This window comes from Centroberyx affinis, unplaced genomic scaffold (assembly GCF_046629955.1).
Source record: "Centroberyx affinis isolate AG114_WGS23_722 - 3 ecotype Tasmania unplaced genomic scaffold, CSIRO-AGI_Caff_v1 ptg003003l_1, whole genome shotgun sequence".
In the NCBI taxonomy this organism is placed as follows: Eukaryota; Metazoa; Chordata; class Actinopteri; order Beryciformes; family Berycidae; genus Centroberyx; species Centroberyx affinis.
The window spans coordinates 42551-55542 of NW_027281106.1; the positions used below are offsets into that span (position 1 = coordinate 42551).

At 40.5% G+C, this 12992-nt stretch overlaps 3 protein-coding genes across 4 annotated transcripts in view; 2 read left to right on the forward strand and 1 right to left on the reverse strand.

Moving 5' to 3' along the window:
- Positions 1–846: 846 nt before the first annotated feature.
- LOC139659062 (interferon-induced GTP-binding protein Mx) lies at positions 847–5172 on the forward strand. Of its 2 annotated transcripts, none has more exons than XM_071537277.1 (13): positions 847–931; positions 1040–1242; positions 1540–1677; positions 1852–2006; positions 2202–2340; positions 2438–2636; positions 2746–2824; positions 2925–3047; positions 3287–3428; positions 3526–3684; positions 3836–3912; positions 4043–4300; positions 4436–5172. In XM_071537277.1, the coding sequence occupies exons 2-13, from the start codon at positions 1056–1058 to the stop codon at positions 4658–4660; spliced, it is 1881 nt and encodes a 626-aa protein (XP_071393378.1). In that variant the 5' UTR covers positions 847–931; positions 1040–1055; the 3' UTR covers positions 4661–5172. The 2 variants fall into 2 exon arrangements, with proteins under 2 accessions (XP_071393378.1, XP_071393379.1); XM_071537278.1 differs by having other exon boundaries at positions 868–931; positions 1017–1242.
- A 1854-nt stretch (positions 5173–7026) lies between these two features.
- On the reverse strand, positions 7027–9708 carry thoc7 (THO complex 7). The gene is made up of 8 exons (XM_071537276.1): positions 9679–9708; positions 9270–9390; positions 9020–9147; positions 8794–8880; positions 8055–8112; positions 7839–7905; positions 7640–7709; positions 7027–7179 (listed from the first exon to the last, which is right to left on the reverse strand). The coding sequence occupies exons 1-8, from the start codon at positions 9695–9697 to the stop codon at positions 7118–7120; spliced, it is 612 nt and encodes a 203-aa protein (XP_071393377.1). The 5' UTR covers positions 9698–9708; the 3' UTR covers positions 7027–7117.
- Positions 9709–10015: 307 nt separating this feature from the next.
- The window catches only part of LOC139659055 (ataxin-7), a 31947-nt gene continuing 28970 nt past the window's right edge, over positions 10016–12992 (forward strand). The window contains exons 1-2 of the mRNA XM_071537270.1: positions 10016–10153; positions 12830–12927. The gene's annotated coding sequence lies outside the window, so the exon portion shown is untranslated. The remainder of the gene's footprint in view (positions 10154–12829; positions 12928–12992) is intronic.

Below are 12992 nucleotides of genomic sequence, written 5' to 3' on the forward strand. Positions count from 1 at the left end.
CTACCCAACGAAGTGGTAACATTTTCTGTAAGATCCAAGTTGCTGAGATGTGACGTTTAGGGTGCGCAAAGCATGTAAGCCATATCAATAACTGATGGTAACAATGATGCAATTTATTTATTAAACTATATGTTTGACATACATGTAAATCTAGGCTATTTCTAGTAGGCTACTTCTATTTTTACTCTTTTTCTTAACTTGTTGTCACGCATTTTGTTTTTAGTAAATCCATTAATAGTCTATACAACAAATAGGCTATGCCTGACATATGGATTTTCTCCTCTTCATTCTATGCCATTGCCACCAAAGCACAATACAGCACTGTGCTACCGGCTGTAGCCTACTATTTAATGTTCTTAGTCTGGGCTACAATTTTGTGATTTTGTCTGAGAGAGCATCTAACATTAGGGTCATATTATTTGCCAATACTGAAAACTTAATCAAAAAATGTATGTTTTTACATAATGACATTTAAGTCATTAAATATGCCTATAGGCTATAGCTGTTTTGGACTCTGGAACCGGCTACATTTTCCTCCTAAGCGCCTTTGAACATCTGCAAGTAGGCTATATCTAAATATTCTGGCCACTCAAAATGTCATCTAGGCTACAAGCTAAAAATCACTTTTTGGCGAATTTTGTATAGGATTTTGATATATATCCCTAAACATAGGCCTATTCTGTTGTAGGCATAGCCTATGTGTGAAGTATATTTTTTTCTCATGGGTAGCCTAAACTTTCTGACCAAGTTTCATGAATTCCTAAAAAGGAAAAAAGCAAGAGAAACGAAAGCGAAACCTATACCTTAAGAATCGATTTCCCTGCAGCCTCCTCTCAGCCGGTTTCTGGAGTCTGGTTCCATCACAACTGCTGAGCTGCCTGTACAGTCGGCAGCTGCCAGAGTGAATTTTATTCTCTCAGCGTGTATAACAGTAAGTAAAGCTCTTTGCCGAAGAGTAGGCATATCAGCGACACAGTTCATTTCAGTGGTTGGAATCGTTATATATAATTTTGTAGCTTTTGTATTTCTCTTTTTATAGGAGACAATCGGCCATCATGAGCACCCTGAACCAACATTATGAGGAGAAGGTGCGCCCCTGCATTGACCTCATTGACTCCCTACGCTCCCTGGGTGTAGAGAAGGACCTGGCGCTGCCTGCTATCGCCGTGATCGGGGACCAAAGCTCGGGGAAGAGCTCTGTGCTGGAGGCGCTGTCAGGAGTGGCTTTGCCGAGGGGCAGCGGTATGTAAAATTGAGAAACCTATTGCTCTTGAACTTTAATTATAGCGCCTGGAACACAGTGTGATGCATCATCACCACATTTTCGTCAAAATCACACCTGTGGTGTCGGAGATGTCACCTGAGATATCATGTGTGAGGGATGGCCGGACACAGCCCCATCCATCCATAGCCCCCCTGCTAAATCTTAGATAGCCTAATTACCACATTCTGCTGGTGCCTTTCATAATTTCACCTAATGCTTCACCTTTGATTTTATTTTGACTTGTTTCCCCCTCTCTCATCATTCACTTAATTCAGGTATTGTGACAAGATGCCCTCTTGAACTGAAGATGAAGAGAAAGAAGGAGGGAGAGGACTGGTTTGGAAAGATAAGTTACCAGGGCTGCGAGGAAGAGATAGAAGACCCTGTAGATGTGGAGAAGAAGATTCGAGAAGGTGGGTCTCTCCAAACTACATGAGACATTCTCACAAATCACTATTGGCTGACAAAAGCCAAGTATGGATTGTGCTACTGAAATGATTATGCCTACAGGTAGTTTGAATAGCTGCTTTTCAGCGATTAGCATTTCCATTTTCTTGAAACCATCATGTATCATATTCCCTCACCAGCTCAGGATGAAATGGCCGGGGTCGGGGTGGGGATCAGTGATGACCTCATCAGTCTGGAGATTGCCTCTCCTGATGTCCCAGACCTGACACTCATCGACCTGCCTGGCATCGCCAGGGTGGCGGTCAAGGGACAACCAGAGAACATTGGGGATCAGGTACGCTTGTGCAGTTCCTCTTACTGGAGCCCAACTTTCCCCAGTACTTAGGCTATTAATCACATACTGTAACGGAGGGTGTGAAATGCATCGTTAGGGTCATTTTGGTGGTATATTGCCAGGTTATATGATAAGAGCAGACCCAAGCCGAATATGACAAAATGTGTACTAAATGGACAAATGTGATATTTTCAGATTAAGAGACTGATCCAGAAGTTCATCAAAAAACAAGAAACCATCAGCTTGGTGGTTGTCCCATGCAATGTTGACATCGCCACCACAGAGGCTTTGAAGATGGCACAGGAGGTGGATCCTGATGGAGAGAGGACTTTGGGTAAATAGGTTTCAAGGATGGGCACTCTGCTCTTAGGTAACACAACGACCTTGCTCCCCCTGTTGTAGTTCTAGGTCTACTTAACCTTCTCTCTCAGGTATCCTGACCAAGCCGGACCTGGTTGACAAAGGCACAGAGGAGACAGTGGTGGACATTGTTCACAATGAGGTCATCCACCTGAAGAAGGGCTACATGATTGTCAGGTGCAGGGGCCAGAAGGAGATCACAGAGAAAGTGTCCCTGAGCGAGGCGACAGAGAGAGAGAAGGAGTTTTTCAAAGAGCATGCATTCCTCCGGTAATTCCATTCTCATTGGTAATGACGCTCAGTGTTTGGTGTGGTGCTGGCTCTGTAATTACTTGTTTGGCAAGTTGAGGCACTCAGTAACATTCCATTCTTGCCACAGCACTCTCTACGATGAAGGCCATGCCACCATTCCTAAACTGGCTGAGAAACTCACCCTGGAGCTGGTGCATCATATTGAGGTGAATCTTTCTTATCCCCCCAGTGTAACACTTTATAATCAGTTTGCTCAGATTAGGTGTTAGAAGATTGACCGTTGTTGCCTGCCTGTGTGGCTTCCAGAAATCTCTGCCTCGACTGGAGGAGCAGATTGAGGAGAAGCTAGCACAGACCCAGGCAGAGCTGGACAGATATGGCAATGGACCCCCATCTGACGCAGCAGAGAGACTCATCTTCCTCATCGATGTGAGCTCCTTCACCTGACCACGCCATGAACATAGACAATCTCTCTCTCTACCAAGTCTACATAATTTACTTTGCTCTAAAGACATTTCCTGTTGCTCACCATGAAAGATAACTTTTCTTTTGTAGTGACTACGTAAAAACCTGTTTTGAAAGTCAGTATGAATATGTGAATATGTTTACCTATCAATATCATTAAACAAATATGAACAACTCTTTCTCCTGTTCCATTTGTCTTCCAGAAAGTGACAGCGTTCACTCAGGATGCCATCTATCTGACTGCAGGAGAGGAACTGAAGTGTGGAGACAGGCTCAATGTCTTTTCCATACTGAGAAGAGAGTTTGGGAAATGGAAGGCCCAACTTGACCACTCCGGAGAAAACTGTGAGTGCATCGTTTTTGTTTTGGTCTAGGTCTGTCCTCCTACACTATCTTGTTCTCACATCAGCAGGATTTTGAAATTTGAGTCTGTGTTTTGCAGTTAACAAGAGAATTGAGAGAGAAGTGGCTCAATATGAAGAGAACTACCGTGGAAGAGAACTGCCGGGGTTCATCAACTACAAGACCTTTGAGGGGATGGTGAAGGATCAGATCAAACAGTTGGAAGAACCCGCTGTCAAGAAACTCAAGGATATAGCAGGTATAACCAGTTTACCCAATAATGTGTCTTACTTCCTTACTCCAGCCTTCCTAGGTAAAACCATGAGTCATCTGCTCAATGGCATAATTCAAGCTTGCACCAGGTTGGAAAGTCAAGCTGTTGTATCTTGTTGTATTTCCATTACGTCTAGATGCTGTTAGGAAGGTGTTCATACAGCTGGCCAATGTTAGCTTCATTGGGTTTCCTCACCTCATGAAAGCAGCCAAGGTAACGGATCATCTATGAATTTGATATTGGAATTGTTTCAATCTGGTAGTTATTGGCACCACTTTTGGTTCTCATTTGGTACACATCATTGTTTGCCAATGTTCAGAATGACCTAATGTTTGTTTTCCAGAGTAAGATCGAAGCCATCAAGCAGGAAAAGGAGTCGACTGCAGAGTCCATGCTGAGGACCCAGTTCAAGATGGAGCTGATCGTTTACACCCAGGACAGCACATACAGCAGCAGTTTGAGCCAGAGGAAGAAGGAGGAGGAGGACGATGAGGGTGAGATGATGAGCGTAAAATACCATGACAAAAGGAGCACCGTTTACAGCATGGATAACCACGCCACACTGCAGGAGATGATGTTGCACCTGAAATCCTATTACAATGTAAGTTTTAGTTTAGAAGGATGATTCATGAAATAGTTAATACAAAAAAAAGATTGACAGGTACATGGTATTTTAGTAACTGCCCTTGCCATTAATCTACCTCCATCTACCTCCTCTTTCTTCTACCTCCTTCAGATTGCCAGCCAGCGTCTGGCTGACCAGATCCCTCTGGTGATCCGCTACCTGATGCTGCAGGAGACTGCCACGCAGCTGCAGAGGGAGATGCTACAGATGCTTCAGGACAAGGAGAACATGGAGTTCTTGCTGAAGGAGGATTTTGACATCGGTAGCAAGAGAGCTGCTTTGCAGAGTCGCCTCAAACGCCTGATGCAGGCCCGCTGCTACCTGGTGGAGTTCTAGAGGGGGGCAGTTTGCACAACTGCATGTGGCCATTTGCCGCACGCAGTTGTGTCTATAGTATTCCTATGTTATTATTTTGATATTGTTATTGTTTAATTGTATCCAGTCTGTATGTTGATCAGCTACTGATCAGGCCTATGTCAAATAGTCTTTGGTTTGGACATTAACAGAAGGGAAGGCTGCATTGCACCTTTGTGGAGAATGGACAGGTGCTCTGTAGATGTAGGTAACAGCTGAGTCTGAATAAACATTAAGATACAGTCAAACCTGTAGTCTCAATCACAGGAAAATATTCAAAAGTGAATTTAGTGTACTTTTTGTGATAGTTTTACCCGACACCATCTCAAGTGTCATGATGCAGTAAAGTTCACCAGTGTGATTAAGAAGAAAAAAAAGAATAAGAATGACAATAACAGTTGCAAATACTATTTGGCCCAGCTCTGATAAGTGCCATATTATCTCTACGCATAAATGCATGTTGACAATTGTCTTGTTAAATAAATTAAAACAAATCAGTAAAACTGTTGACTGTGTGTTTTTCCTTGTTTAACCTGGTTATTTTTTTTTAACTTGGATTGGATTGTCGGCCCAATTTGGCCATCCCAACTAGCTTGGCCAAGTGGGGGGAGTCTGACCTGGGCTGGACAGTTTGTCCATCATCTAGTGCTCCTCTTAAAATGATGAATCAAGGTTGTTTGTGTTAGATTATTGTTTCTTTACATTAACAATCAGTGTACTTTGGAAACCTGATTGAAAGGAACTGATTTTAGTCAGCAGTGAAATCTGTTGTGTTATCACAGCGAGCAAAAGAAGCTCCCTTCACCTGGGGCGGTCTGTACCAGGTCGCTGGAGGACCAGCAGGGAGAGCTGCAGGCAGGAGGCCGCTCAGCCTGCCACCTTTCCTTCACTTATGGCAAAGGATTTCTTTTTCTGAAAACATTCAGTCCATATCAGAAGTCAAAGTTTAGACTACCTTGTGGCCTTAAATGAAAACGTAAATAAAACTTTTTTCCACTTTGTATTTTATGCGTAACTGGTACTCTTGATATAGTGAATGCCTTAGTTTTTATGTGTTTTTGTACAGTTTGTATTGTTTACAAACTACTGTGACTTGTCATGGAATGTAACTTCAATTTCCAAGTAAATTACTACTTCCTCTAGCCATTGTATGCTTGATGGATGTGATGAATTTTGTACTGGAAATGACAAACTCATTCATGAAAGCTCAAAATGAGTAACAGTATAGCATCAAACTATGGACTTTACCTCCCCCTTGTGGATTTTAAGAGGAAGAGTTTCAAATTCAGAATGAGATGTCTACCAATTTGAAAAAGTCATACCACCTACCCTAGAAAAATTATTTCTGGCATTAAAGCAAAAATCACTAGTGGTCACAATATATGATATTAGCTATTAGATGATATATTCAATTGCAATTTTTGAATATTAATGAACATCTAATGATTTAATCAGTTGTAATTTTTGAATATTGAACAATGAACATCAGGTGACAGTTTTGCTCAAAACAGAAATAGTGTTTTGGAATGAAATCCTTAAAAGTTGAACATAATTTCTTACAAATGACACATTACAAATAATGTAACACAATCATTCAGTAGTATGATAATGACACCTCCTGCATGTGTCAAACAGGTGAATGTGGTCTTCAGCAATCAAGGTGCCTGGGTGAGTCTACCATGACCTCCAGTCCAGTGATCATAAAGCAAATATTCACCAGTGTAAAGAAACATCCATTTCTATTTTCAGATTTTCTTTCCTTTAAAGACCCTATCCTCATGTAACTTATGCCAGTTTGGTACAACTTACTATGATGCATAGGCTACAATGAATTTCTGTCAAAGATTTGTCAGCCTATTCTACAAATAAAAAGGTGTGTAAACTGAGTTTAGGTTTACCCTCTACTGCATCCCTGGCCTGGGTATAAAGGACAACCTGAAATCAATTGGGGTCACAGAGGCATAACCTAATTGTGTCACACATTAAGAATTCAGATGATGTTTATTCAAATGAAGTGGTCATATAGAATCAAATTATGAGCAACCTGTTATTTTCAGATGAAAGAATTTTATGAATAATAAAATTCAGATAAGTTGCATACATTTCCAAAATATCTACAAATTTAGAATACTGACCACTTAATTTTTAACTAGTAAATTTCCCCCGTTGTTGATGACTAGAGGGTCATAGACATGCCCAGGTCCCAAGCAGAACTCTGCTCTAAATCGCAACCTCCTTTGAGTTTGCTGACTGTGTGATATATGGTGGGGAAAAAATACTCCAGTTAAAAATAAATAAATACATCTAAAAGCCATCATTACTGTAGACACATGGAACAAGGAGACAGGGAAGGACTTTATTGGCAACTTTATTCAAAAATACATACAAAAGCAAAATCATTTAAAAATGGTTCTCTTCATTTATTCCACCAAGGACGGTTCATTCTCCATTCTCTGTGGGGCTTTCCTGATTGTTGTCATCATTGTCTGATTTCTCATCATCTAGAAAAGACAAAAATCAACAGTAAGGCATTTCACAGGTACCTCCACTCTTTCCTCACCTTTACAAATTTAATCAGGCAACATTTTTTGGTTTGTTGAACAATGTAGAAATCAATGGCTATGGAGATTACAGAATATGGCATGACAGCTGTGTTTAGCCAACACAGACAAGAGCCTGTGGTTGCACCCAAGGTGAGCATAATGAAGTGAGCCAGTGCTTATTGTTGACCAGCGTACAAGCAGAGACTTCAGTGAGATTTACTTAGTGCTTTCTAGATAACTCGCTCCTTCCTACCTCCTTTGAGCTAAACAAGGTTTAGGGGTGTTTTCTGTAGTGCTGTGCTGTGCACTACATTGCCCTTAGCTGCTGGAAAGCCTCTGAACTTGTGATTACAACACAACTACTCTAAAAACACACACAGTGCCAATATGGCAGCCATAGACGTCCTTGTTTACTCACTCTCAAGTGTCTGCTGTAGTTCCTGTATGGTACTGAGAAGCACGTGGAACTGCTTCTTCCTCAACTCCAACTGAATGGGGGGAAAGGGAGATAAAAAAAAAAAATGAACAAAAAAAACTCCAACAAACAACAACCTATCCCCACCATCTGATAACATTACACGTTAGATGAAAAGGACCATGAATGTATTTGGCTTTACCTTTGCATCCACATTCTCCTTGATATGAGACAGCTGCTGGAGTTCTTTGTCAAGTGCCTCTAATTGTCTGTAGGGAGAAAAAAAGCAAATGAGAAATGATCTCATAAGCCATCATTTTCATGACGGACAAAACGGTCCTCTCCAGTGACCTCTTACATGTAGAGGGTAACAAGAGCTCTTGTCAATATTTGGATGAAACAAGAGAGGTGAACTCACTTTAGTGTTTCGTGTCGGTCAGGATGTTGCTGGATAACCTTGGCCAGAGCATCATACTCTGCAAAACAAAACAGAATGTAAAGGCTAGGAAAGACAAAATGAAGGACAAGCAGAAAGACAATAAAGCCAACCAGAAACCCTTTTATGCAATTCTTTCCAATGCATTTTGCAGTTATTTTTCTCTTATATTGCCACTAATTGTTTTCACTGGTTGTGCCAAGACTAGTGGCAAAACCCAGCCAACTTTCAGAAACTGATTCATTACTTTCCCTAAGGAAGAACAGTGAAGCAATGTTTTGTCTTTTGTAAATTCACACAAGCATATGGGCCAATTCTGATGTGGCCTTTTCTATATTGGATAGAGATTAGATAGAGACTCTCTCCATACTGCTACCACTTACCACAGCCAACAACTCAGTGGGTCTTTCTCAGTTAGCAATCAAATTTAATGTAAACCTTTTGATGAGTGAATTTTTGTCAACCCATAAACTAGCTTTTGATAAACCACAATTAAGATTATAGTTATGCATTCCAAATACGCATTACATTGTATAGTTATTTTAGCGTCCTCCATGAGGAAATTGGTTTTGTTATATTAAATTGTTGGATTAAATGTATGTCACTTCTACTTGGTGCCACTAAACAGCCTTTGCTCTTTTATTCATTTAGAAAAAAGCTAAAAGTATGTGTCTCTTGTAAATAATTGGAGGAGAAAGTTTTAAGCCCTGAACATTCTTACCTTGACGATTCTTTCGTATCCTCTTTGCCCTCTGAATTTCCTTTTTGCATTCTGATATCTTCTCATGTGCAGATGTGATGTTTTGTTCTACAATGTGGAAAGCAAGGCGGTGAAGAATGTAAGTATTTCTTGTAATAGCTTAATACCACATACATTTTTTTTGGAGAAACAACATACATTTTTACATATTCAGGGTAAAGGCTTTACAAAAATCGCCATTGCCTACCTATATTGGAGTAGATTTTCTCATAATTCTCCATTTCCCGAAGGTTCATGTCATAAACCATTAAGGTTTTCCCCATGGAGAATTCGCATTGGGCCAGTGTGCCCATCATCCTCTGGTACTGTGTGAATCTAAACAGGAATAAAAGATGATGGGTGAGAGAAACAAAATATTTTCCAAGGTTTCATAATTGTCATGTTGATAAATTTAGTCGACTGAAAAGGTCCAAGGCCAGAGTGTAAAGCTAACTTACCCTTCCTCCGGGGTCCCAGGCGAGTTGCACCATTTGGTGAAACTCTTCAGGAGCACATTGATCCGGCGGTCATCTCCAGCTCCGTCTCCATCAATAAGAAGACGTTTCCGAATAACTTCATCTATAATAACAATAATAATAATAATAGGGCAAAAACGGGATTGAAAAACTGCTTTTCAAACAAAACAATTCAGGTAAAGAACCGGTGGGCTAACGTTAGCTAGCTAACATGGCTTCTTTATGTTAGCAGCTATGAACGCTAGCTGGCTGCTAGTTAAACGTATGTATGATTGGTTTGTTGTTGAATTTGGTAGTAGAGGTTAATACTTTACTAGCTGCGACATACATTCTTACATACGGTGTTTCACAGATCATTTAAATCAATAAGTTATCCACAACGGTCACTTACCATCAGTAACAGCCCCCATGTCTGTGGCAATAGTGCGATTAAATAAACTTTATTGAAACAACAGGAAGTGAACAAGGCGCCCCGCCTCTAAAAACAGACAGCAGTGATTGGCCAAAAAGGCAAGCACGTACTTTTTGACATGACAGCAAAACGGCCCGCTGCACATCATCTGCTCTTGTGGCTTTCATTTCACTAATGTGACATTTTATTTATTTCATTGAAAAGTGTTTTAAGTTCAAGTCGTGAATGGTTCGATTGGAATAACTCACCCGAGTGCATGCGTGCTGGCGCGGTGACGTCTTTGTCCCAGAATGCAGTCTGGTAAACAGACATGGAAGCACCAGGTGAAGACCTCCACAGCCACTGAGCGCTGCATTCGCTCTTTTTCACGATCTTCTTTCTTCTTTGCCCACCACATCCAGCAGATTTGTACCTGTCTGGTGTCACGTTTGCATCTACAGCGTCCAGAGCCTTGGTAAGAGTCAAGTTGTTGTTAATCCATGACGACTGTTAATGACTTCTGCCGTGCTGCCAGGCTTTTGCCAGCTTCATCGCTAACGCTAGTCATGGCTGGCCAGAAGCTTGAGCTAGCAAGCTAATTTAGCCACTCCTCTGAAGTAGTAACTAGTCACAGACCCAGCAACATTTTAACCGCACTAGAAGGAGCCTATTTTCATGGCATATTTCCTAATGGATAAAGTATAATTCAAACATTCATATTATTTACTTTATGTTTCAGCATTGCCCAAAATGTTTAATTATCTGCTTTACGTTAGCACGTTGTATAGGTTGCAGCAATGCTAGCCCATAAAACTGCTTCTGGTGCTGCTCTGTCGGCTAATGTTAGCTAGCTAGCTAATTCAGCTGACCTGTCAAGTTGTGCATTTGGTGTCAAACTCTAACATACACAAAATAAGTAACTGCTATAGAAATGCCATATCGTGCATCAAGGAGTTCACCACATGCTTTTCTTTTCATGACACATTTGACCAAACACAAACTGGAATATAATGTAGGCTAAATAATGAATACTGACTGAATATATGCATATTGCAAGATCAGCACAGATCTATGGTTGTTAAAAGCAGAGTTGCTAAACAGAGCAATGTTGTGGGTTTTGGCTATAATGTCTGTTCTGGCTGCTATTTGGTTTGGCATTATGTTTTCCATATATAGAGGTGGTTTGGTATAGTGTGTCTCACTAATGAAATGAAAGCCAAGCCTGCAAGACTATAGAAGAGCTGCCATTCACCAAGAATCCTAGCCATCCTGTGAAGATCAGGGTTAGTTTTGTAATACATGCTTCTGCTTGTAAAACTAGGTCATCTTGATATTCTGACTTATTTTTATGTACGGCTATAATATTCAGACCTAGAATGTCAACACCAGGGCAGAACCAGGACAGGCAGGCATAGTGGGTGGTACATCCCATAATTAATTACATACTTTAAATATCTTACCCGCCAACTAGATTTTAGAACAGAATACTACCTCCAGTTGATTACCTGCCACAGTGGGTGATATGGCCTTACCTGACACCTGTATCAATATTTGGCTGCTGGGTGGTGCTTATTTTTCACTCTGCCTGTAGATGGGTGACTAGCCTACTTCTTAAATATTCAGGAATATATGAGTCCTTGGAGTTGTATTCCTTCTAAGATCCATCCATAGCAACATTAGCAAGTCCATAAGGGCTCTTGCGCACTTTTCAAGGTGGTCTTTCTTTATCCAAGTCTGTAATTTGTAAACTGTAAAGGATCTTTTTTTTGTTTTTTTTACAATTCAAAACCAAATTGACATGCTTAGATAGAACATACAGCAAGTGTGTAACTCAAAAATGCTTTATTTTGCTTTATCAAGGAATAGCCTATTACAGTGGTGTATTTTACCTGTAGATTTATTTGCATATCCTAATATGCTTCAAATCATTTATCCATTATTTTTATTTGAAATAGTCCTGAACATTCAATTGAGTGTGTAGTGTAGGTCTCATTGTATCTTCTGATCCTGTCACTTACTTTCTTCATGGACATACAAGGAAAAAAAATAACCACAGCAAAATCTGTGAGGGATAGTCCGAAGTCTGGGGTTCAACCCGAGTTTTCTGTGTACATAAGTTAAACTGTGAAGATGAGGCTGTAGTATTTTGCTTGTCAAACATTATGGGCCAGTACTTGAGCTGCTGTGGTTTCGGATTAGGTGTGAATTTGAGGCACATATATATAAATTATGTGAAATCACAGAGTTGTTGTGAAAAAAATGTTAGGATAAATTATTAGACTGTTTTATGAAATTTATGAAGTGTCTTCTATAAGTCTATGTCATGGCAATGGATTTATTGGCTGTAACTGATTTAGTCCTCATACCAACACCTATAGAGGGAATTCCTCTACATACCAGTCTCTTGGGCTTCAGGACGCCCTGTCTTTATGGCATAATGGCATGTGCATTCCCCAAGGCTGTGGGCTAACCTATTATAAACAATCCGTTCACTCTCAGTATAATAAGATGTGTTACCAAGTCCAAAAATGTAAGAACTTTGGAAATGCAGCTGAATTTGAACTTGACTAAATTTGGGCCTGGGCTATCTGTAATGGGGTACAGCAACATTTTAGGCCTAAGTTACAAATTATTTGACAAATACATTTTTGAAGTATTACCATTCAAATATACACAAAACTAAAAAGTAAGTTGTCCTAATTCATACACAGCAATCATCCATACTCCAGAGTGTAATTTACAGCAGGCTGTGTGGTGTGCTTAATCAAGTCATTGGCTACTTCTCTGAATATATATCTTGTATCTGTTAAGACACCAAAGAATAATTGTGAAAAGGGTAACTGATTGAACTGTTGTTGTTGCTGCCCCCCCTCCCAGTCTTTAAAAGGGATTACTGCGGGGCTGGAGAGAGTGGTTAACCAGGGATAGTGCTTATTGGATTGGATTACTGTGTAGTGGTGAGGAACTCCACAAGTAGCAAGCAGAGTGCCAGATCCTCCATGAGAAGGCTCAGGGAAGGCGGTGTTACCTTCCAGACAGACCACCCTGTAATTCCCTAACCACTGATTAACTCTATCAAGACACAGGAAAACAAAGAACCTGATACTGGCTCATCTCCCCTCAATCTGTGTCTGTGTGTGCGTGTGTCCAGATTTCCTCTCCAACTTGTGTGGCAGCCAGTGATCACCCAAACTAATGAGGATCGGCTGACTGAGTTAAAACTGAGTTCCTTTTTTCACATTTGACAAGGTAAGGTATTTAAGTACTACTCACTATGCGGGTGACTGAGAAAATGCAATTTTTTTGTTGTTTCC

Excerpts from the sequence above, each read along its gene's own strand:
- thoc7 (XM_071537276.1), bottom strand. Across the intron at positions 8,881-9,019 it reads GAAAATCTACTCCAATATAG|AACAAAACATCACATCTGCA; the intron begins GTAGGCAATGGC and ends TCCACATTGTAG. Across the intron at positions 8,113-8,793 it reads GATACGAAAGAATCGTCAAG|AGTATGATGCTCTGGCCAAG; the intron begins GTAAGAATGTTC and ends TTTGTTTTGCAG.
- LOC139659062 (XM_071537277.1), top strand. The coding sequence starts at position 1,056 with ATGAGCACCCTGAACCAACATTATGAGGAGAAGGTGCGCCCCTGCATT. Across the intron at positions 1,243-1,539 it reads GGCTTTGCCGAGGGGCAGCG|GTATTGTGACAAGATGCCCT; the intron begins GTATGTAAAATT and ends CACTTAATTCAG. Across the intron at positions 3,048-3,286 it reads GACTCATCTTCCTCATCGAT|AAAGTGACAGCGTTCACTCA; the intron begins GTGAGCTCCTTC and ends TTTGTCTTCCAG.